Below are 25817 nucleotides of genomic sequence, written 5' to 3'. Positions count from 1 at the left end.
TCATCTCAGCCGCTGTAGCGCACACCTCCTCCACCTCAAGCAACTTCACCAGCACAGTTGTCGGCATAGTTATTCAAGTCATCATCGCCTGCAACTTGATCATCACACACCACTGTGCAAGAGTATCCAATCAATTCATCCCCAAGATCTAAAAATAAACCTAGTACAACAAATGATGCACAACCACCATCCCAATCTCCAATCCACTCCCATAACTGAGGCGATTTCAGGCCACCACCGCTATCATCAGAGGAACCAAGGTCATCCTCCCCCCGACTATCCTTCAACACAATCGAATCTAGTCAATACCCATCAATGCGCTGCACAACACCCTAGAGCCACCACCTCACCTCTACAAAATATCCTGATCTCGACACCAAGGCCAACTGACAGGATCCACCTAGGATTTCACTCTGAAATTCGAAGTGGGCCTATAAGAGATGTTCTACAGAAATTTGGCAGAATTTTCCCTAAAAGTACTTATATAATTTGTCACCCACAACTCCAAGTTCAATGAGTCTACATGCTCTCCTCAAAGATTCATCTCCCGCCAAGAACTATAAAAGAAATCTTAAACACAAATCTTCAATATCAACTTATTATTACAACTGAATTCGGCCATCAAAGCAATCTAAATAAAAAAAAGTAAAGTACAAGTAGGTTAAACATATAACCTACAACAATGATGGAAGTGGTAAACTCTATGCCTCAACTCCTACGCACCTTCAACCTCAACTACTCTACAGACTGGGCAACGTACCAAAAGGCCTAGGAAGAAATATTTAGAAAAACTGTAAAAGTGAGTGGACGGAAATATAAATGATTTCAATGAAATAAAATAAAACTTTATATTTCCCAATTTTATTTTCTTATAAAAGAAAAGCATGCAGTAATGTTTCATGAAAATACTTTTAACCATCCTCTGGTATCGATATCTCAAAAACATACTGTATGTAAATCATCTCATTTAAAATATGAGCATCTCAAAAACCGTTTTATATCCTCACGTGATAAAATGAGCGATGACTAGAGTGTATTGCCAACTAGTCATCTTAAGCCAATTGGAGGATACTATCGACCAGATGACGCATCGGAGAGTACTGCCGATCCGAATACTAGGAGAGGAGACGATAACTAGAGGGTACTGCCAATCAGATGACACATCGAAGGGTAATACTGAAGAGATATATATTTGGAGGGTACTGCTGGCCAGAATATTGTCTAAAGGTATCGCTGACCAGACTATTATCTGGAGGGTACTGCCGACCTGGTAATGCATGCATGCAATAACATAAGTACCCTCCTCTAATTCATAAATGCATCAATCTACACTAATGCAAAATATGCAGCAGATGAGCAATAGCCTCTCAAAACTAATGATTTCTTTCCATGAGTTCGACATTATAAGTTTGTTGGTAGTATGAAATTAGTGGGCCTCTCGAAATTTATATTTGTAGCTGAACAGTCTTGACATTAGCACTGAGCTTTACTAATATCAAGAATGCTTAGTTGCAAATATCAGCTAAAGCTTATCTCAGTAAGTTTTGGTCAAAGGGTTGACTTTTTATTTGTTGAGTTTCTCCTAAAATTTCATTGACTAAAATTGTAGAGCGAGTTGATACGAGTTTGTGGGCATGTGGAACGCGGAAATCGGAGTTCGTATGAGAAAGTTATGGTCGAAGGAAAAAATTCCCTTTTTCGGAAATTTTCCCATTTTTTTGGCATAATTTTTCATATTTCTAGTTTTGGTAATTTTCCCCCCTTTTTCTCTCTCGGCCGAAACCTTAACTCTCTCTATTTTTTGACTGACCTGAACCGAACCCGAACGACCTGACCTGGCCATATCTTCGCCGTTCGGCGACGCCACTTTCACAGACCTGTTTGTGTCCTCCTCGTAGTCCTCCCCACTGGCATCCTTTCCGTCAATTCTCGCTGGAAACTGGAGATCGAAGTCGACATTTTGGTAGCAGCAGACTCGGTCGGATTTTCCTATTCCGGCGGTGGGTGGGCTTGAAACTTACCACGTTTTGGAGCTCTCCTCCTCTAGATCACAACCATGTCAGCCTTAAAGCCCGATTCAAAGTGTGGTGGCCGGAATCACTAGTTCAACCTCAACGGTTGAGATTTTTCGAGCCTATTCTAGCTCTATCTAGGCCGAATCGGCCTTAACTCTAAGTATGAAAGTTGTTCCTTTCTTTATTATCTTCATTTTGACAGGTTGGATTGACCTAATTTGGAGATTGATCCGACGGCACATGGAGCCCAGGTGCAGCCACTGGCGGTGGCCCGTGGCAGTGCATTCGGCTATGTTTGGGGCAGTTTCTTACTTCATTATCATCTACTCGTCTATATGAGCATTTTGATATATGATTTGTAACTTTTGGAGACCGTTTGAATTGTTAGGTTTTTTAGTAATTTCAGTTTTCTCGGTTTGTGATCCGTGAGGATCCGACCGTTGGATCGTCATATAATTTTGGTAAATTGATCCTAGAAGGGTTCTGGAGACCTTGGAAGGTCTCTGAGGAAGTTTCGTCTTGTTGGACGTAGTCTTTGGTTTTTAGTTTGCGGGTTTCGAACTTTAAATGCTTGTGTACGTTGTATCATATTAAGTGTGACTTGTTGTGACTAGGTATGAACGGAGTTACTTTATTATTCAGAATTTGTTTGATAAATTGTGAAATCAGATTCAAAAATAAATATTTGTTTTAAATGAAGTTAAAAATGAAATTTTATTATAAAAATGATTTTTCACAGGTTTTACAAATGGTGAACTATAGTTGGTATTAGTAACATTCCTGAGTGGATGACTACGTGTATACATATTTACGTGAGATATATTGGTGCAGTTGTGTAGTGAGGTAGAATTAATATGTTTTGTGATATCGATCATGCTATTGTTGGAATTGATGTTCTAAAGAAATAAATGTGTGATGCCCTGGAAATTCGTATTTATTTTCCAAGGATTTTTCAGAATTTAATTTGTGGTTATTGGAGGTTTCGTGGCTCAGGGATGGAGCGGAAGTGTTTTGGACGAATTTCTATTCAAAAAGTGTGGATTTAGGGGGGGAGGGTTCAAGGTTGACTTTTGACACATTGAGATTCTCCAAGAACTTCCTTCACTAAAGTTGTAGAGCGCGTCGATACGAGTTCGTTTACATGTGGAACGCGTCAATCGGAGTTTGTATGAGGAAGTTATGGCTATCAGAAGAAGTTTCCATTTTAGTATAAATATGGAATTTCAAAAATTATTTTCATAATTCCATTTCCATTTCCGGAAATCACTTTTCTCTCTCGGTCGACACCTTCACTATCGAGATTTTCTGTCTGACCCGACTCGGAAACCAGCGAACCGACCCGGCTTTTCCTGCGATATCCGGCGGTCTCCGGCCGTGAAAACTTCCAGATCAGCTCGCCTCAGTCGTCTGCTCCTCCCTCTAGTGTCCTCTAGCAGCGATTCTCCTTCACGGCAGTGCTGCAAGGAGGCAAAGTTTGAGGATTTCAGACCCGACCGGAAATCCTTGTTCCGGTGTTGGCACAGCTTCAAGTTTCCTTCTATGGGTTCGTGGAAGCTTTCTAGATCGATCTATGGTGTTTGTTTGGATCAATTTACGTGGAAATCAGTTCAACTCGGATTGACAAAAAATTCAAAGCTTGTGAGGTAGTTTTCGACCATTTATGCTTGTTTTCTGACTTCGAGATAGTTATGAAAATTCACAAGCATGTTTAGATGAACATTTTTTATGTTGGGAGTTTCGGGAAATAATGTGTTTTGGCCGGCGGCGGTGCGCCACCGCCTGTGGGGGCGTTCCAGCGGTGTTCTGGCCATCTAGGGGATGTATATATGTTCTACTCATTGATACAAGCGTTTCGATATATAATATGCAAATTTTGGAGTTCGAATGGATTTGTTATGATTTTTACCGTTTCATATCGGTGAATTTATTCGATCCGTGAGGATCTGAGCGTTCGATTGACTTGTGGTTTGGACATATCGATCGTAGAAGTATTCCGAAGGCATTGGGTGGTCTCGGATGTGGTTTCGCCTCAATTGGCTTCACTTTGGGAATTTTGGTTCGATTTAGGGTTTCGAACGTTATTCATTGTGTTTCAGTGACTGAATCAAGGCTGTACTTCCTTAGGTGTTTGACAGAGGGCGTTCTGTAAGCAGTCTAGTAGTGTGAAGACGTAGCGGGAGTTTCGAGGTGAGAAATCTCACAAGGTTCATGAATACCCTTATTGCTTTGAGAGTTACTTAGTAACTGCAATTCTGCAAACTATAGTTGGTATTAGTAGGCATTCCTGAGCGGATGACTATGTATATATATATTTACGTGAAATATATATGTTTTGGTGGATTTGTAGATCTATGGAAACAATATGCATGAATGATGTGTTTTATTGTTTGTGATGTGACTTTTCGGAAAACAAATGGTGGGAAATGGTATTTCTATTGTTTTGAAAAGTGTTTGAGGATTTGAGAGTCACAGGTTGTGATTTCTTCGTTTGATTTGATTTAACGTTTTGATCCGACGACCGGTGGTCTGAGGATGTGAGAGTCACAGGTTGTGATTTCTCCTTTTGATTTGATTTAACGTTTTGATCCGACGACCGGTGGTCTGAGGATGTGAGAGTCACATGTTGTGATTTCTCCTTTTGATTTGATTTAACATTTGGGGTCCAGTGCGACTCGTTTAATGTTTTGATCTATCAGTCAGGTTAGCCTAAGGATCTGAGGTTGCAGGTTGCATCCTCATGGCAATGTTATATCGTAAGATTGAACCTTGGTTAGGTGACAGGTTACGATTCAGTTAGAACTCTAGTCTGTCTGTCATCGTACCTCATGGATCTAAGTAGGTTACTTACGACTCATGGGTACATATTTTGTCAAGGTTGGACTAAAGAATCATATTCGATTTGTTAGGTTAACAATTGAAACGATTTGTTGTTTTGTCCAGGTTGGACAGATTTGATTGTTTTGTCCAGGTTGGACGGATTTGTTGTTTTGTCCAAGTTGGACCGAATTGTTGTTTTATCTAGCTAGGTTGGATCGATTTATCATATTTGAATTGTTAGGTTAACCATTTATATGATTTTGTCACGGTGTAACTTGCGTTGTTTTCTTTTGGGAAAAGAGTATTGTTTTGGGAAACATGGTATGTTTTCCTTAGTTTCGAGTTGAAAGGTTTTCCTCGTTTTTGGCTTGCGTTGTGTGGTGGGTTGTTTTGAGTTACTCATACGGGCTTGCAAAAGTTTACCGGGTTTGTTGTGTGGCAACCCGGTACACTATTCAAACGATGTAGGGGTTAATCTTGCAGGTTAGGATAATCGGAGCTGAAGCTGAGGTAGCGCCTTTGCAACTTTCCGGTAGGAAGCCATTTTTGTAACTTTATCATTGATAAGGACTTCTTTTGTAATAAACTGTGAGGAGTATTTACGTTATATATTGTTGTTGACAATTTAATTCGTAAGCATTGTAATATAATTCGTATCATAGTACATGTAATTTTAGATATATCATATGCTATATGGATAATAATTGATTTATTAGACTTGAACTATTTAGATTGATTTTGGATTTGGGTCTGTATTTGGGACCCGGGTCGCATTCAAATTCTGATCTTAGATCCGAGACAGCTGCTCGTATTGATCTGGTATTGGTTCTGGTGATATTGGTTCTGGTTCTTAGGACTTTGTTTGCTAATTTTCGAGTTTCTGACACCCTCGGTTACTTTCGAACTCCTGGTAAGTGAATCACCTCTCCTAGGTGATCGTCTCATCGGTTACGGCTACGGTTACTATTATATTTCCACTGCTCTCGTGACATATGCAGTGCAACGATGTCGTCCGACATCAAGTCACATGGTTACTTTTCTTTTTAGATGCATCTATGCATTTTGCTATCTTTTATTGTTTTCCTACTTTATAGATGCGTTTGTGCATCTTGTTATGCTTTATTGTTTTTTCATTCGATACTTTTGCATCGCTCCATGTACGTACTTCTCAGTTTCATCTAATATAGTTTGTCATCTTGCCCTTAAAAAAAAAAAAAAAAAAAAAAACTAGATATATTGTACCCAATTAGTATCATATGCATAATCTATTATATGTTAATCTGGCCACTATATATATCTATAACATAGACACTATTGATTAAATATATCATACTTATTATATGCAATTGTATATAATAACTCAAATAGACACTAATAAGATATATCATATTGCTATCATCTTTTCAACTATTATACAATAGTTACCTAGCTATAATAGTTAGCACGTGATATTTTTGCTATATATGTTAGTGCTATATTTATGTGATTGGCATTTCCTAAGCGCAACAACCAAGAGTCATGTTTTCATGTAATAATTTTCTACTCTTGGATCCTTAGAAGAATGAAGTGCTTTCGGCTTCATGCACAATTCTCATCAATTAGGTATGTTTTGCATACATGTGCATGTCAGTCAAGTGTTTATGACTGAACTTGTCTTTAAATCCTATTGTAGGATGCGAACATCTTCTTAATACTACTATGCTAATTGTGCGAATTTTTAGAACTTTTTATCCAAAAAATAAATTGTTTCTTAAATTCATTTTTGGGCTTTTCTTTTCAAACGTCTGATTTTAGTCCATGGATATAAACTTGTTTTAAAAACCCTTTTTGTCACGCCCCGAATTTTAAATACAGAAATTCAAATCCGAAACACGAAACATAACAAGCAAAAGAAAACACAAAGAAAATTCTTCATTTAAATTAAGTGATAAAACAAATCGAGCTCACCAACATCAAATAAGGACTCGTTCTTTAGAGTCACATACTAATGTATAAAGAGTTTACAAATTAGACTGATCGACAATTCAATAAGTAAACACACTCACTACAAAGTGGAAGAATAAAACTAACGTACACTTCAACATCTAAGCTACAACAGCAACCAACCCTCAGCTTCGATGACTGTTACTCCGACCTACACAATAAACCCTACACTGTGGAATAGTGCACCGGGTTGAAACGACAAACCGGTAAGCTTTTGCAAGCTCGTGTGAGTAAACTTAAATAACCACAAAAATGTCTTTCCAGCTCAAGAACAATAAATCAACACAATGATTAATTCTAACAACAAATCCTTTTCTTTTTCTTTTTAAGGAACACACATGTCACACCCGTGACAAATCAAATCATACTAAGTGAAAACTGATAATCCCTGCATAGAATTTTAGTTCAGGAAATCAGCAAAAGTATACAACCAAAACCATAGTAATCCCTGCGTATAGTTTAGTTCAGGAGATTACACTTAAAATCGATAATTAGAATGAAAAGGACAATCAATAAAAAAGTCAAAACAACTCGCACTAAAGTCGATGATCACCCATCAACTCCAAATAAATCATCTCACAACATGACTCATTTTCAAAACTCGACATCCTTACCCCTTAAGGTAACATACAACACTAAAGTGATAAAAAATCATATTATCTTGACTCACCCATAATATGAAAATCAAGTCCCTCTTGGACAATAAAAGAAAGAACCCAACCGAACTCTCTTTTAAAAACACGTGTACTCATGGGCCTCAAGTAACCCAACACGTCACTCCCATGCAATACAATGGCAAACAGACTAGAGCTCTAACTAATCGTAACCACCAACCCGGCCAAAGGTGTGGTTCCTGATATAATTGCCTCAGTCACCACTGTGACACCAAATCCATAGATCTGAAAATATTTATAAAGTCCCACACAACTCAACACAACATACTCTTTAACACAATCACATCAATCAATCACATGATATATTGCATTCCTGAAAAGAGTAAATGCACAATTAATAATGCGAATAATTCTCAAATCATATGCATATCACAATGTCACGCCATAAACATATATATATATATATATATATATTCTCAAATTACATGATATATATATATATACACACACGTAGTCATTCACGCAAGAATGACCACTAATACGAACTATAGTTCATACGTATTAAAACCAAGGAATTTGTTTTATACTTAATTATTTTTTTTACCTGTGAGCCGTAGCCCTATATATGAATAGTAGTCGATCGAGTTCATATCATTTCAAACAAATCTTTATTTTCGAAAACGATTTACAATTATCAATCAATTTTGACTATTAAATAACTCGGTTCGTACATGAACTACGTGAGATTTACTCACCTCTAAATTCTGCTGCATCTTCTCTTACAGCAGATAATATATCGAATACGCTCCTTCAATCATCTAAGTACAATACGATCTTAACTTAGTACGCAAATCGAAAACAATTATATTTCGAACACCCATTTGCCCTAAAATCTCGAAAGTAATGCTAGTTGAGGAAAAACTTCACCCGAGACCACCCGAGGTCTCCGGAATACTTAAACGATCAATATAACAAAATTGCAAGTTGATCGGACAGCCAGATCCCCATGGATCGAAAACTGATCTAACCGAAAACACTAAAACGCTAAATTTCATAACTTAATCATGCGATCTCCAAAAATTATGCATTATATATTGATACGATCGTATCGATCTGTAGATTAAAAAGAGGAATAGAAACTGTTCTTGGCCTGCCTGGAACCTGCCAGAAAACACCACCATAGTGGCGGCGCCGCCGCAGGCCCAAAGTCAGAATTGGCCAAACTTCCTAAACAAAAGATCTTCATCTCTACTCGAAATTACAACTTTCCCAACTATATCAAAGTCAAATTATAAGCCAATTGATCAAATTTTACCTTAGAACAAATCGGGCCGATTGAAACCCTAGATCTTCAAATCTTCAATTTGTCCTCCACGCGTGAAATCGTTGCAAGCTATCGTGGGAGAATCCTTCCCCAACCTCTGGGCAACAAAACCCCTCAAGAGTCATCGGCTATGGTGGCTGGAGGAGGGAGAACTAAGGGAGGCGATCACGGCCCCGTCGCAGTGGTTTCCCGTCCTTGCAGCTCCTCTTACAGCTCGTCTCGTGCTCAAAGGCTACCACAGACCTCTAGAGGAGGATGAGGAAAAGAGAACCCACCTTGTCACACTGCCAACGGTAGCCGGACGGCGGAGAACAAAGCTGGCGAAGGGAGGAGGCCGACGCGGGCTAGGTGTGAGAGAGAGAGAGAGAGAGAGAGAGAGAGAGAGAGAGAGAGAGAGAGAGAGAGAGAGAGAGAGAGAGAGAGAGAGAGAGAGAATTCCAGTTTTGGAAACTTACAATTTTCTGATTTTTCTAGAAATTTTTCCTATTTAACCAATATGGAAACTTTTTCTGAAACTCATATCTTCTTCATATGAACTCGGATTCTCGCGTTCTATATTTGCACGAACTTGTATCGACGCGCTCTATGAATTTCGTGAAGGAAGTTTTCTCATAATCCAAACGTAAAAAAGTCAACTCTTGAGACGAAGCATTCCGAGCGAATAATTGTTCAAAATACTTTCTGCTCCACTCTTGAACCACGAAATCGTGTTATCGAACACTTTAATAGTTCCTGAAACATTTAGGACTTAATAACAAATTTTCTGGGTCTTACACTTTCCACAGCAGAAACCCTAGCATATCCTAGTTCAGTCATTCTCTTATAAATAAGGGTTTTTCACATTGTTACGGTTGCACACCATAATAGAGGATATATCAATGCTACATTTATAAATAGTTTTCTGATCTTTCATCCTCAGAAAGTATTGTGCCAAAATCATTATTGAGAATTCTTCATGAGCTATTCCTTGTTTCGCTCTTAAAGGATTATCAAATCTCAAACTTTTTTCTATCAAAATTTTTTTTGGTTCTATAATTCATGTGTGTTGGTAGTTCATGAATGATTTGTGCCTTAGAGAAAATGGCTATAAATTGAGGGCAATTGCTGATTTGCCTATCAAATTGATCACTGTCAATCCACTATTCATTCAAAATTAGCAATTGCCTCAAGTTATACAATGCACAAGGCAGTTAACATGCCAATCCAGTATTCACATTTAATAATTTAAAATATCATTAACTTAAATAAGATTGAATTTATTCATTGATTTACGAATGCAATTAATTGTAAAATATTAATATAACAATTTGGTAAGACAAACTATAAGTGCATATTTCTCAAAAAAATTGTCGCCAAATGAAAATAACTCTGGAAAAAAAAATTAAAAATTATGTTTCTGTTATTGGAAAAAGCTAATCAAATAATAAATTTTGTGTTTTAGGGAATCGAAATTTGGGAGAGAATTCTCTGTGCTTTCATTGATAATAGGGGCATATTTATATAGAGGATTACAAGCATAAAGATAGAGTTGTACATGGAAACATAATTGTATATTGATTGGATATCTACTAAGATTCTCCGAGATTATCTCTAATACAAACTCTATTACAACTAGAGCAAGTAACCTAGAGTTTGGGTCAGACACATATTCTGGATTTACTTTAACAATCCCCCTTGTGTCTCCCAAACATGGTGCTCCTCTCATTGCCTCATTAAAAACCTAGCTGAGTAACAAAAACCTTGTAGGACAAAAATAACCTCGGTCGAAAGGGAAAAAGATCACACACACCCTTCAAGTTTCGAGATCAACATGTAGACATCTTCCCCAGATGTCTGCATCTCCTCCTGATAACTACGATCATGGGAGTTTGGATAACTTTCGCAAACCAATGCCTGTAACATGTTTCTCGAACGTGGATTTGGGCAATGACTTAGTAAACAAGTCTACCACATTATCCTCAGATCGAACCTGGTTCACCTTGATCTTGAGGAGCTTCTGTTGTTGCTGATTATGCTTGGTGTTTTCGCTTTTGATGTAGCCTTGCTTCGTTTGTTCAAAAAAAAGCAACATTATCTTCATAAATACTCGTAGGCTCATCTATGGTAGATTTTAAACCAACATTGCTTTGAACATGCGTAATTATGGATCCAATCCATATTCATTCACGAACCACTTCGTGAAAAACAATAATCTCTGCATGGTTCGAGGATATAGTGACAATGGTATGTTCCGTAGACTTTCAAGATATCACAGTCTTGCCCATGGTGAACACATAACCAATTTGGGAATGACATTTGTGTAGGTCAGAGAGATACCCACCATGAGCAAAACCTTCCAAAACACTAATGTTGTTTTGGGCTGGGGTTAAAGGACGCAGGCCAGTGTTGGCGGCGTTCCTGGTGTGTGATGGGTCTGAATCCATCATCTCTTTATAGGGATAGAATAAGCTCATATCAGTCGTACATCTCAAGTATCGAAATATATTTTTTACACCAATCCAATGGCATCGTGTTGGCGTAGAACTATACCTAGCTAACAAGTTTACTGCAAATGTGTGATGCCTCAGAAATTCGTAATTATTTTCCGAGGAATTTCCGGAATCTAATTTATGGTTGTTGGACGGCTTAGTGGCTCGTGGATGGAGCGGAAGTGTTTCGGACGAATTTCTATTCGGAAAGTATGACTTTAGGGGGGTTGCAAAGGTTGACTTTTTATTCATTGGGATTCTCCCGAAACTTCCTTCACGAAAGTTGTAGAGCGCGTTGATACGAGTTCGTGGATATGTGGAACGCGAGAATCGGAGTTCATATGAGAAAGTTATGGCCATTGGAAGAAATTTCCATTTTGGTATAAATAGAAGTTTCCCGAAGGAGAAACTTACTATTTTCATTTGTTTCCTTTTTCGGAAACCAGCTCCTTCCTCTCTCTTCTCTCTCGGCTGCTACCTTCAGTATCGAAATTATCCGGCTGACCCGACCCGAACCCGGACGATCCGACCGGACTTTTCCGGCGAACTGCGGCGGTCTCCGGCTACGAAACTTTCCAGATAGGATCGTCTCCTCCGTCTGGTCGTCTATGTGGTGTCCTCTAGCACCGATTCTTGGTGGTGGCGGCGGTAGAAGGCGGTGCAGGTTGGCGTTTTCGGACCCGGTCAGAAATCCTTGTTCCGACGTCGGCGAGGCTTCAAGTCTTCTTGGTTGAGCTCAGAGCAGCCTCGTTGATCGATCCTTGGTGGTTGTTTGGATTGATTCACGTGAAACTTCGATCAACTCGGATTGGATTACTGTTCACGTCTTGTGAGGTAGTTTTCAACCCCTTATGCTTGTTTTCTGACTTCGAGCTAGTTATGAGAATTCACAAGCATGCTTAGATGAAGAACTTTGATGTTGGGAGTTTTGTGAAATAATGTGTTTTTGGCCGCCGGCGGTGCACCACCGTCTGTGGTGGCGTTCCGGCGGTGTTCCCGCCACTTAAAGAACTGTTTTTGTTATTATATATGTTCTACTCGTTGATACGAGCGTTTCGATATATAATATGCAAGTTTTGGAGTTCGTTTGAAATTGTTATGATTTTTGCAGTTTCATACCGATCGATTTACGCTATCCGTGAGGATTTGAGCGTCCGATCGACTTGTGGTTTGGTCACATCAATCGTGGACGTATTCCGGAGACTTTGGGAGGTCTCGGATGTGGTTTTGCCTCGATTGGCGCCACTTTGGGGATTTTAGTTCAAAACAAGGGTTTCGAACTTAAATCATTTGTGAATCGTTACTAATTTGAGATCATTGGTGATTAGGTGCTTCTAAAGGTGAATTGGACGAGTTGTTGGTGATAATGTTAGTTCGGTTCTGTATTGAAGACGCAGCGGGATTCTGAGGTGAGTAATCTCACGAAGTTCATTCACGAACGGGAATACCCTTATCGTTTTGAGAGTTAATTAGTTAACTGCAAACTATAGATGGTATTAGTGACATTTCTGAGTAGATGACTATGTGTGTATGTATATATATATATATATATATATATTATGGGATGTATATACATACGTATTCATGTATTAGTATATATATGTTTGGGTGGTTTGTGGATTTGTGAAACAATATGCATGAAATGATGCTTTTTATTATTTTGGGTTGTGGCTTTTGAAAAACAATTGGTGGGAAATGGTATTTCTATTGTTTTGAAATGGTCTGAGGATTTGAGAGTCACAGGTTGTGATTTCTCCTTTTGATTCGATTTAACGTTTTGATCTGAGGGTTAGGTTGGCCTAAGGATTCGGGGTTGCAGGTTGCATCCTCATGGCAATATTATATCGTAAGATTGAACCTTGGCCAGGTGACAGGTTACAATTCAGTTAGAGCTCTAGTCTGTTTGCCATCGTACTTTAGAGATCTGAGTAGGTTACTTAGGACTCCTGGGTACATACTTTGTCCAGGTTGGACCGATTTGTGTTTTGTCCAGGTTGGACCGATTTGTGTTTTGTCCAGGTTGGACCGATTTGTTGTTTTGTCCAGGTTGGACCGATTTGTTGTTTTGTCCAAGTTGGACCGATTTGTTGTTTTGTCCAGGTTGGACCGATTTGTTGTTTTGTCCAGATTGGACCGATTTGGTGTGTTTTGTCCAGGTTGGACCCAATTGTTATTTCATCCAGGTTGGATCGATTTATCATATTTGAATTGTTAGGTTAATGATTTATATGATTTTGTCACGGTGTGACTTTCGTTGTTCCTTTTGGGAAAAGAGTATTGTTTTAGGAAGCATGGTATGTTTTCTTTATTCGCGAGTTGAAAGGTTTTCCTCGTTTTTGGCGTGAGTTGTGCATGTGTGTTTTGAGTTACTCATACGGGCTTGCAAAAGCTTACCGGATTTGTTGTGTGACAACCCGGTACACTATTCAAATGGTGTAGGAGTTAATCCTGCAGGTTAGGATAATCGGGGCTGAAGCTGAGGTAGCGCCTTTGCAGCTTTACGGTAGGAAGCCATTTTTGTAACTTTACCTTTGATAAGGACTTCCGTTGTATAGTTACTCTAAGCAGCCTTTACGTTTTATTTTGTTGTTGACAATTTAATTCGTAAGCTTGTGTAATATATAACTCTATGGAGCGAGTGTATATTAACTTTGAGGGTTCAGGGCATCAATATCCTTGTAAGTTAAAGGGAAAAAGATTTCAGGTATTTTGTATTGATGACTGATCGTTCACGCATGTATAATTATGGGATTATATATATCGATTTTCATGTGTGTAAAATCAGGGGCGTGACAAAATGAGATGTCTAGTCTTGTGCATTGAGCTAAATACTATAATGCACATATTGTACTCAAGTAGGGAACTTTTGTCTCTAGTGCATTTTCATCATCATCCTTCGAACGAAGAGGATCCTTTTCAGGATCAAGACTACGGACGATCATGGGGGTGCTTGAAGGCTTGACTTTGTGAAAAATGCCTAAGCATATAGCAACACGATGCTCAAGTTCCAAGGTAAGACATAATCGTGTTCTCCCATGATCCTTCATCTCAAACTTGGATTTCAAGTGTTCAGCGGTTTCCTTTAACTCTTTAAGGGCTTCCAATGAAGATCATGTCTAACATGAACCGTGATAGAATCCAGAACTTGTCTTAGAAAAGCGTGGGCATATCTCTTCCCAATCAAGTAGTCATTTTAGTGAGCTTTTCGACCTCATTGTAAACGCGCTCCGTGGTCTTGAGCTACTTGACTTGGGTAAAGGAAGTTCACCATGAACCTTCATGTACATTCCGTATCTAGATCCCCATAGATATAAGTAGTGACCACATTTGCAAGCGGCATGTTCAGTTATTCGGAAATTACCAAACTGACAAGGTAATAAAGTGCAATGACATCCATTATGAGAGAATATGTCTCATCATAGTCGATTCCAGGGCATTTTGTGAGAAACCTTGTGCCATAAGGCGAGATTGCCATCTCCTTTTCTTATCACACTTTCTAACGAAGACCCATTAGTCCATAGGTTTTATGTTAGGAGGTGTTGGCATTATTGGCTCGAAAACCTTCCTCTTCGTTAGAGAATTCAACTTAACCTGGATCGCATCTTTCCATTTAGGCTAAATCTCTCTACGTTGGCATTCATTCATCAACGGAGCGTGGTTCAATATCATCTGACTCAACAAACTCATACGCTATGAAATGTGCGAATACATCATCAATCATGATGGAGTTTCTATTCCACATCTCATGTACACTAGCTAGTGTAATTTTCAAAGAGCTTTATATTCTCAAGAATAGGTTCTGACGTTGAGGCATTCCCCAACAATGACCATAATCCCAAAGATTCTCATGAGACAGATTTTGAGTGTCGATGATCAAAAGATTGAATTGTGCCAAAGTATCCTTCGAACCCAGGGGCCTCTCACACATCCTAGCTGGGGCTATGGTTTGTAACGCCAGAGTGTCACTCTCTACGGCATTGGCGCTATGCCTACCTCTATGTAGGGTGGAGCTAAGTCCTCTCGTAGGGACATCCATCCTTGCAGGCATATTTGCAGTAGATATGTACGATCTCGTCACTTTAGTGGGGTTCGAGATGAGACATAGTGGGGATAGACCACGACAATTCCTGTCGTTCCTACTAAACATCCATGTTCTTATCTCCCCCCAACGACTGGAAGACTGTCTTATCAAAGTGACAATCTGCAAAGCATACGATTAAGAGATCGTCTAGCAAGGGTATTAAGTGGCGGACGATTGTTGGAGTTTCAAATCCAACTTAGTTGCCCATTCATTTGTAAGAACCCATCATAGTGCGCTGTGGCGGCGCAATTGGCACATAAATAGCACACTCAAATATGCGTAAGTACCAAATACTGGTACCTAGTCACTAGTTGTAACGCAAAGATAGATTGAGTGGTGGTGGGTCGTAGACAAATTAGCATAGCTGCATGCGATATTGCATCACCCCAAGCAGATATAAGGAGATTGGTGCGCATTACCAAATTCTGAACTAGTATCGTAGTCATTTCCGTGAAATCATTTGGGTGTGTACATGGGAATATGATGTCCAACATCAGTCTCATTGCAATAACCATCAAAAGTCTTCGATATAAACTCTCTAACATTGTCAAATCCAATTGACTGGATAGGATGATCTGGGGAGTGAGCCCGTTGTCATATGATATGTGCTAGGAGTATAGTATAAGCAACATTACATGTGGACAATAGCACAACACGTGACCAGAGTGTTTGCGTGTCAACCAACATCATGAGATATTTAAATGTCCGCAAGTTGGCTGAACCAGTCTACATAATCCCCACAAACTCGATGTAAGAACGGAATGAGTATTTTTGTATCCTTTTCATAGGACAGTTTCGGTCCTAATTTCCCTAAGGAACAGGCTTTGTAAAACGAGCGAGAGGCCCTAGAAGCAACCAATGAGGATTTTGGTTGGGTCTGAGCATCCGAAACGTTATTGGAAGAAAAGTTGGTGATTGCAGCATCACCCAGGGTGCCATCACCATGATGGACGTCATCCATGGTATCATGGATATGGACTGTGCCATCCCTAGGCTGGTGTTGGATGGCGACAGTGGCGGTCACACTTAATCCAGGATTCAACTTTTGATTCTTGCTTCATTTCACTCGAAAGAATGGATGTCCGTGTGAAGTCATTAGTAGACGGATCATCATATCATGACTAGGATGACCTATCCTGTCGTGCCAAAGCCAATATGTGTCTAAATTCAAGAGATCTTATCGCATGACTTTATTGGATTCAATAGCTCGAATAGTGACATAGAGTTCACTAGGGAGACACATAAACTTCTCTAAGATTGTGCCTTTGTTCGCAATCGTTAGAGGTATTGCAAAAGAACTCATTTTTGTTCTCTACATGCGTTTCCGCATGGAATCCGTTGGCTTGAATAGTTCAATAGGGTTCGATTCGCCTTAGGAGCTTAGAGAATTTCTGTGACAGCAATCAAGGTGCCATTTGGCAAGTGGAATTTGGGTTATTTTATGTCCTTGAACAAAACCTGATGACCCAGCCATTGTAGTCACAAAGTAATATCCTCATAATCAAAATAGAGTCATAATGAAGAGAACTCGAAATTTTATTCATAATCCAATGAAGTACCTCATTGTTTCTTAACCATTAAGAGAATCGCTAATGCAAAACATAGGTAGTCATTTGACCAGGTGAGTAGAGAGATGTCGGTGGAGCAAAACTCGCTTAAGTACCACTTATCTCAATACCTTCCTAGACATCATACTCATTTTGGATAAGCCTATGTGAAGAAAAACTAAACCAATGACATTTACTACAAAATACATAGCAATTGTCTATTACATCTCTTGAAAAATAAAGACTTAAAAAAAATTGGCAATCTATTGATCCCAGCCAGATTTGAAGTCTTCAACCCTTCACTCTAGATCATCTTCTTGATCTTCTTATTCCACATAGTGAGCTTCTCATGCTTCACAATATGCTTTGTAGGTGGTGATAATATCTTCACGAACTTTACAAATGTGTGCCCAGTGACTAGATACTCCACATCGAGAACATACATCTCTGTGCTCAAACTCCATTGATTGAGGCGCTTTGAAAGCATCATTTGGATGGCTCTTAGTGTTGGTGGCTCTATCAACAGGGCCAGAGGCGTTGCCTCCCTCTCTCTTTCCACGTTGACCTCTTCGGTTCCGTGTTCGCCTATTTTGGCAGTTACCTTCCTCACTAAGGGGAGAATATGGACTAAAACGTCCAGAAATGTCCCTAGATTTAGGGTTTCGCTCTTGGTGCCTTCCCTTAGGGGGGCGACTATAATTGGACTTTGAAATATGCTCTGTTCTCACGGGTCTCGAATTATAGTTCTTCACAAGGATGTTGTCATGCTTTTCACTGACATTCATAGCTCCAATGAGCTCATGAAACCTTGTGATTCATCCTACAATAACATCAATTCAATAGTTCTTAGCAACCATCAATGCAGAGACGGGGAAGGTAGAAAGAGTTTTTTCAATCAACATCGCATCTGTGATCTATTTACCACATAATTCCATTAAGGATTTAATGCAAAGTTCTTCCGAGTTGTAGTCAAGAACTGACTTGAAATCACAGAAGCAGAGGCTATGCCATCTCACTTCTAGGTCCGGAAGTAGGGAGTCACAGATGTTGCCAAATCTTTCTTCGAGTGAGACCCATAGCCTTTTAAGGTCTTCTTCATTCATATACTCATACTGGAGCTAATCATCCATATGACGAGTCATTAGGATGATGGCTTTCGTCTTATTTGCCTCTAAGGCTGCTCTATTACTTCCAAAGCTTGAGCTTGCTCAACAGTTAGCACGTCCTGGCTAGGCTCGAGAATCATATCTAGGATTCCATCAGCCTTGAGATATTGGCGAACATCACGAACCCACTTGTGATATCCAGAGCTAGTTGTTCCCAATAGAGCGAAGTCCAGTTTGTTTAGGTTACTCATCCTGAAAGACAATAAGAAAAAAGGTTAGTTTCGGAGCGGAAAAAGTTACCATGAAAACAAAAGAAATTTTTGAGTGTAGTCGCTCCCAAGAAATTATAAATTTCTGAGCGTAATCGCTCCCAAGAAATTCGATTCCAAGAGGTATTGGATTAGATCGAAACAATGATGTGTTTGTGGTCGATCAAAACTTCTCAACAAACTCTAAGTTTGGAGGACTCTACAAGCTCCAAGCTTGGAGTGAGCACAAACCCCCATTGTTCGACTTTTGGTCTCCCCTATGAAGAAGAAAGAGGGGGGGGGGGGGGGGATAGAAGAAGGGAGGTTCCAAGTCCCCGAGAAAAATAAAATAAAATGAAATTACGAAAGCAAAAGGAATTGAATAAAAGAAAAATACCTTTTTTTTCTTTGACTTTGACCGTGTGCCTCTTCCTCATTTTTTTTCTTGTTCTTGTTCTTCTTGCCAACGTGGACTTCCTCTTTCTCTCATCTGCACGTGGGCCACTAGCCACCAACTTCCTCTTTGTTTTTTCTTGTTCTTCTTCTAGGCCCGCTCCCTCTCTTTCTTTTTTTGGGCCACTCACTTCTCCTCCCTTTTTTTTTTCTTTGCGCTGGGCTGGGCTGGAACTAAGGACTGGTGCAAGTGCACCAACTGGGAGGCTAACTGGTTCAGGAATTTGCAACACTTCTGCAGGCTAGTCCGACAACTTTCCGACTAGTTTTAGATGTTATTTTTCCGGTTCTCGGATTCTAAAGTCAGGGCATCAATGGTGACCAACTTTGATTGTGGCAGGCAGTCTGGAAGGTTGCGAACCGGGCAAGTATCTTTTCTTTTCTTCTGGAAGCCAGTTTGGTACTTTTCCGACCGGTTCCGATGACTCCGCCGCTAGTTCTGGGCTCCTGGGATTGGGGGCTTCAAGGTGTGCGGCGGTGGTTGCTCGGATTTAAGGGCTACGAAATTAGGGTTTCAGGATTAGTGCTTCGTGCTGATAACGTGTTTTAAGGAATTGATATTTGGAAGAGAATTTTCTGTGCTTTCATTAATAATAGGGGCATCTTAATATAGATAATTACAAGCATAGAGATAGAGTTGTACATGAAAACATAATCATACATTGATTGGATATCAAGCAAGATTCTCCGAGATTATCTCTAATACAAACCCTATTACAATTAGAGCAAGTAACCTAAAGTTTGGGTCAGACACATATTCTGGATTTACTTGAACATTTTGTAGAATTTAGCTAATTGTAAGTTGCACTGGCCCAACAAAAATCAATGGAGCCCATGAATTGGTTATGGTAATTGGGTGACCAAGAATTGGTCAGTTAATTGCCTGAGTTCATAGACTCCACCAATTGCCCAACTGATTTTGCACCGTTGCATTCCCTTTTTTCCCTCAACCAGCCAATGGGTCAGGCAATTACCCCATTGGTGTAATTGCCCTTAAGGTGATTGACAACCTAGGTGAGAGTTATGTTATCTCAAAATTGACACCGTTGCCACTAGATTGGTTCTAGTAGATGAGTTTTGTAAGATCTTTATGTATATTCATATTCATAGTCGATTGTTCACTGGCATAGTGCCCACAATTATTTACCTCTTTGAAGGATTTTACTGCATCAACAGATCTTGCGTTATGTGTGATGATTTTACTTTTGAATGGTTTGGAAAATTGAGTAAATCACAACATCTTCCAAGATATTGATATCCACAGTTTCGACTACGATTGAAATTATGCTTTTTTTTTTTTTTTTTATCTAAGTATTGAAATTATACTGCAATCCTATATTAGATTCAAACGAGCTTGCACTCCTAAAACCGATTCTTCAAGTTATTGGCACATTGACTCAATTTCATTAGTTTGAGAAATACATATGCATTTTGTAATTTCATGTGCATAACCAAATAGCTAATAATTAGATGGCTAATATAAAACAATTAGCAATTCAAAGATATATGCCTTATCAATCATATTTTTTTTTTTTTTTTTGAATCAAAGAGACTGATATTTCATTTAAATGGTCACAATAGAGGGTTACAATCCTTGGTAACTAAATCAAGAATACAACTTGGAGTAGTTCCCTGCCAAACCTTACGATGCCCATCCTCAAAGGCTAAGCTGGCAAGCCGGTGTGCGACTGCATTACAGACCCGGGGTGCAAAAGTGATTTGGACACCCTGCATGTCATTTACCTCCTGTTGAATGTCATGAACAAGGTTGCTCATATCAGATAGGTCTACCTCAGTACTAGCAATGTCTTGTACTGCCAATAAACAATCTGATTCCATGACTACTTGCTGGACCCCGAGTTGCTTCAGGAAGTGTAGACCTTCTCGAATAGCAAGGAGTTCAACTTGTTTAGCTGAATTCACATGCTGGACGTGCTGCATGAAGGCAGCGACAAAACTGCCATTAGAACTTCTTAAAACCCCACCAATTGCACCTTGTGAAGCTTGTGGTATAAAAGCACCGTCCACATTGAGCTTGAGGATGTTTGCAGGCTGCCATTTTGGCGCTGCATTCTGAACCCGTGGAGCAGGCAGTTTCCTAGCCTGCTGAAATTCTTCTAGCCAGGCGAAGCATTCAAGCATGATGTCATGTGAAGACTGAGCCCTGCCTTCCCACAATTTTTTGTTTCTATTTTTCCATAGACCCCAGATGATCATAAGAAGCTTTTCAAAAGCCTCAGATTTGAGGTTAAGAGCTTTCCCTAACATCCACTCTCTAAAATCCAAATTGGGCAGACTGGAGGCTGGCAGAAAGAAAGATGTACCTGACAGTATTTCAAGAGCAGCTGGACATCTGCAGAATAAATGAGCATTGCATTCCAACGTGTGGTTGCACAAAAGACATCGCATATCTCCATCATACCCTTTCTTCAAGAGTTGCTCCCTTGTAGGTAGAAGATTATTGCAAGCTCTCCACGCACATATTTGTACCTTCCCTGGAATTTTTGCTTTCCAAATACACTTCCAAAGCACTTGAAAAGGGTCACCAGTCGAAGATGATGCTAAAACATTGCCTAGGACCTGCTGCCTAGCTATCCAGTATGCACTCTTAACTGTGAAGATACCCCGTTTTTCAGGAGTCCAACACCACCTATCTGGGACATAATGGTGACTTAGTGGAATGGATAATATGCTTGCAGCCACAGGAGGACTAAACAAAGCATGAATTGCTGAATGGATCCAGGTTCTAGAGTATGGATCAATGAGATCTGCAACTGTTGCAAAGGCAGTGTTGACAGGTTGCTGAAGCAAGTATTTGGGGCAGTTTGGTATCCACTGATCAGTCCAAATGTTGACTTGAGTACCATCGCCAATTCTCCAAGAACTACCAGCTTTGAGCACAGGTCTACTTTCAAGTATACTTCTCTAGGAATACGATGGAGCATCCCCCAAATCAGCCTCCCAAAATGAGCAGTGTGGAAAGTACCGAGCTTTAAAGACTTGAGCTATAAGAGAGTTAGGTTTGGTGATAAGCCGCCATCCTTGTTTACCTAACATCGCCAAGTTATAGGCATATACATTCTTGAACCCCATTCCACCTTCATGCTTTGTTAAGCAAAGCTTTTCCCAACTCCTCCAATGAATTTTTCTCTTGCCCTCTCTGTCTCCCCAAAAGAAGGAAGCACATAACCTGTGGATGTCATCACACAAGCTCTTCGGCAGAAGATAACAATTCATGGCATATGAGGGCATAACTTGGGTGACTGCTTTGATAAGAATTTCCTTGCCGGCACTGCTAAGAATTTTAGACTTCCACTGAATAAGCTTTTTCGAAACTTTTTCCTTCAAGTATTTAAACCTTGCTATTTTAGACTTTCCTACTCTTAAAGGTAGCCCAAGATAGCGGTCATGCTCATCAACACACTTGACATTCAACACTGCAGCTAAATCTTTCTGCAATTGAGGGTGCAGATTATTACTAAAAACCACACTGCTTTTAGTAAAATTTACCTTTTGTCTAGAGGCTTGTTCATAAATATTAAGGATGCCCTTGACAGTTCTACATTCATGCAGAGTGGCCATTCCAAAGAGGAGGCTGTCATCTGCAAAGAAGAGATGATGTAACACAGGAGCCTGTGGACACATTTTCAGTCCTTGTATGGTACCACACTGAATTGCTTGAGAGATTAGAGCAAACAAGCCTTCAGCACATAGGATAAAGAGGTAGGGTGAGAGTGGATCCCCTTGCCTGATACCCCTTGTAGGATACACTCGTTTAGTAGCTTCACCATTGACTAAGATGGCATAACTCACAGAAGTCACACATCTCATAACCATTTTGATCCAACTAGAGGCAAACCCTAGCTTTGTGAGAATAGCTTGCAAATATGTCCATTCAAGGCGATCATAAGCCTTGCTTATGTCCAGTTTAAGAGAGAAGAAGCCAGCCTCTTGGGATTTAAGTTTATGCATGAAGTGAGCCACCTCAGCAGCCACTAAAGTGTTATCTGAAATAAGCCGACCAGGGACATATGCACTTTGGAGGGGAGAGATGATTTCAGGCAACCATCTTTTAAGTCTGTTCGCAACAACTTTGGAACAAATTCTGTAAATAACATTGCAGAGGGCAATAGACCTAAAATGAGCAGCTTCTGTAGGGTTTGTAATTTTTGGAATCAAACAAATGTGTGTAAAATTCGACTCCTCCCACAGTTCTCCCTGTTCCAAAAAATTCCTGATAGCAAGACAAACATCAAGGCCAACAATATGCCAATATTTCTAGTAGAAGAAAGGAGACATACCATCGGGTCCCGGACTTTTTGATGGATGCATTTGAAAGAGAGCAGTTTTAATTTCCTCATCGGAGTAGGGAAAGGTGAGCTCATCATTCATATATGGAGTAACTTTCATTGGTGTGGCTCGAAAAATTGTTGATATAGCATCGTCATTGACTGTCTCAGTGCGGAAAACTTGTTCATAGTACTCCAAAATCATATGTTGAATTGCAGCCGATTCTGTTTGCCATTCACCCGCTGCATTCATAAGGCCTTTGATCGTGTTTTTACTTGTTCTGTTAGAAGCTTTTCTATGAAAGTAAACAGAGTTTCTGTCGCCTTCTTTAAGCCATAAAGCCCTCGAACGCTGCCTCCAATATTTTTCTTGGAGGGAAAGCAATTGACTTTGTTTTATATGAAGTAGCCGCTGTTCTTCAAACTGGTCCGAGGAGAAAGGCTTTTTCATGATATCAAACAGTTTTTCTTGAACTGCTTTTAGTTCAGCTCTCTGTTCCTTTAATTCAACTTGGTGCCACTGCAGAAGTTGATTGCCTGCAGAAAGGATTTTTGTGAGGACATTTCCAGTTAAAGGCTGCGCCCAGTTCCTTTGGATGATGTCATGGCATTGCTCTTTGCCAAACTAGCCTTCTTCAAAACGAAACTTTCTAGGGCATCGCCTCAGTGGGCTGCTCTCCGCTTTGACTTCCACAAGAAGAGGATTATGATCAGAGTCTGATGGGGGCAATGTAATCACTCGACTTAGAGGGTAATGATCTCTCCACTGTGTTGATTGGAAGCCCCTATCCAATCTTTCTTTTGTGAACTTGTTGGACCATGTGAACCTGCAGCCTACAAATCCCATATCACTCAAACCTGCATCCTCCATTGTCATCTGGAACAGATCCATTGCAGCAGTTGATCTTGATATTCCACCAGATTTGTCAGCCCTACACCAATCCTCCATTGTCAGCCCTACACCAAACCTCATTAAAGTCCCCGGCCATCAGCCAAGGTAGAGAACAGTTTTCGCTAGCTAGGGTTTCAATGAGAGACCAAGTCTGGTTTCGATCTCTCCTAGATGCAAAACCATATATGCCAGTGAAACGCCACGAGACTTGTTCTCCTTCTTCAGATATATCCACATCAATATGATGGAATGAGGATGTTCGAATATCAGCTTTGAGATCGGAACTCCATAATAAGGCAAGGCCCTGACACTCTGCTTGCCTTGCAACGCAGATGTTGCCCGCAAATCCAAGTCGTGAAGTGAGTGTATCAATAAGTGGCTGCTGTGCTAGGGTTTCTGACAGAAAGATAAGAGAAGGTCTCTTTGCTTGTACCATATCTATCAAAGCTCTCTGAGTTTCATTATTCGTAATGCCACGACAGTTCCATACGAGAACGTTTCCTTGCCACATACTTCAGTGGCTTAGTGGCGGCGCACAGAGGTCGGCGGCGCTTAGGGTTGTTATGCAAAAAACAACTACCTTTAGATCTTGTTTTTGTTGTTCTTCTTCCTTGTCTACCCCTTATCAATCATATATAAGATATACAATAACGATATAGAGTATGTACATTAGTATGCATATATGTTCTGTATAAGAACGATATTAATATATAGTATGCTATATAGTTATTATAGTTATTATAGTAGGTAGCTATTGTGATATTCTATTGTCGTTATTATATGATACTATTATGTATCATATGCTATATAGTTATGCATATGTATAACATAATAGTTTAATAGCGATCACGTTGCTCTTAACATAGTATATCGTTATTATATACTATGTTGTTAACTTATAACATATATATTATAAGATATCCAATTATAATATCGTTAGGATGCAGCTATTGTCACCTTATTATTTTTTTTGTTTACTCTACTTGCTCATTCTAATCGGTTTAGTCTAAGCCCAAAGACTAGTACTGTCATGCCCCAAATTTCAATCACAAATAATAATACAATTAAATCAAATACAAATGTTACAGGCATGATGGTTCGGACATCAATACTAAAATTTTTCCTTTAATAAAGGCAACCAACGATGTCCTGAACCCACAATGTGAATACAGACTCATTCTTTAGAGTCACATATTACATTATACAAAGTTTACAAATTAAACTAAAACATCAATTAAGTAAGTGTTGCACACACTACACTCATTACACAGCGAAAGACTAACAAGTGTGTAACATAGCTAGGTAATAAACCTACCACTGCAACAACAAGGAAGTTCTACAGCTTCAACCACGCTCACCCTAACCTGCAGAATAAATTCCTACATCATGGAATAGTGCACCGGGTTGCAACAACAAACCCGGTAAGCTTTTGCAAGCTTATATGAGTATACTCGACAACCAAAAATAGAACACATGCGTAAGTTCTCTCAACCTAATAGTAAATAAGTGTATATCACAGCATCAACTATCAATTTCACATCATTCAATAGCATGCATCAACAAATCTAATCATGACAAAATCTATATGCTCAGACTTCAATTAAGCATTCAATTTCACAATCATAGTTCAAAACAAAACCACTTCAAGTAATGTTTGAAATCATATTAACGCTCAAAGGCAACTTACCAAATCATGCTATCCAAAATCATGGTAAGGCAACTCAAGGAACCAAGTCACTCAATAATAAGGAAAACAACTCACACTTTGATTCCTTCCAAAACGTAATAGAGAGAAGCAAGTCACACTTCGATTTCTTTCAAAAACGTGGTAAACAAAGACAACTTATACTTTGATTTCCTTTCAAAAACATAATAGAGAGAAGCAACTCACACTTTGATTTCTTTCAAAAAAAAGTGGTAAAAGAAGACAACCTACACTTTGATTTCCTTTCAAAAACGTAGTAAAGGAAGACAACTCAC

The 25817-nt window shown here is 39.5% G+C and overlaps 1 protein-coding gene across 1 annotated transcript; it reads right to left on the bottom strand.

Moving 5' to 3' along the window:
- Positions 1-35: 35 nt before the first annotated feature.
- Positions 36-23894, bottom strand: LOC112178075. The gene is made up of 7 exons (XM_024316286.1): positions 23576-23894; positions 22958-23482; positions 22167-22450; positions 21735-22109; positions 20298-21581; positions 1811-1939; positions 36-281 (listed from the first exon to the last, which is right to left on the bottom strand). Exons 1-7 carry the CDS (start codon positions 23892-23894, stop codon positions 36-38), a joined length of 3162 nt encoding a protein of 1053 aa, XP_024172054.1.
- Positions 23895-25817: the final 1923 nt, after the last annotated feature.

This window comes from Rosa chinensis, chromosome 7 (genome assembly GCF_002994745.2).
Source record: "Rosa chinensis cultivar Old Blush chromosome 7, RchiOBHm-V2, whole genome shotgun sequence".
In the NCBI taxonomy this organism is placed as follows: Eukaryota; Viridiplantae; Streptophyta; class Magnoliopsida; order Rosales; family Rosaceae; genus Rosa; species Rosa chinensis.
This window is presented reverse-complemented; position numbering and strand designations above follow the sequence as displayed.

What these genes read in the sequence shown, in the direction of transcription:
- LOC112178075 (XM_024316286.1), bottom strand. Translation starts at nt 23,894, where the DNA reads ATGGAGGATTGGTGTAGGGCTGACAAATCTGGTGGAATATCAAGATCA. An exon ending in AAAAAGTCCGGGACCCGATG is followed by an intron (nt 22,451 to 22,957) that starts GTATGTCTCCTT and finishes ATGCCATCTTAG; the next exon opens with TCAATGGTGAAGCTACTAAA. An exon ending in GTGGAATGGGGTTCAAGAAT is followed by an intron (nt 21,582 to 21,734) that starts GTATATGCCTAT and finishes TCGTATTCCTAG; the next exon opens with AGAAGTATACTTGAAAGTAG.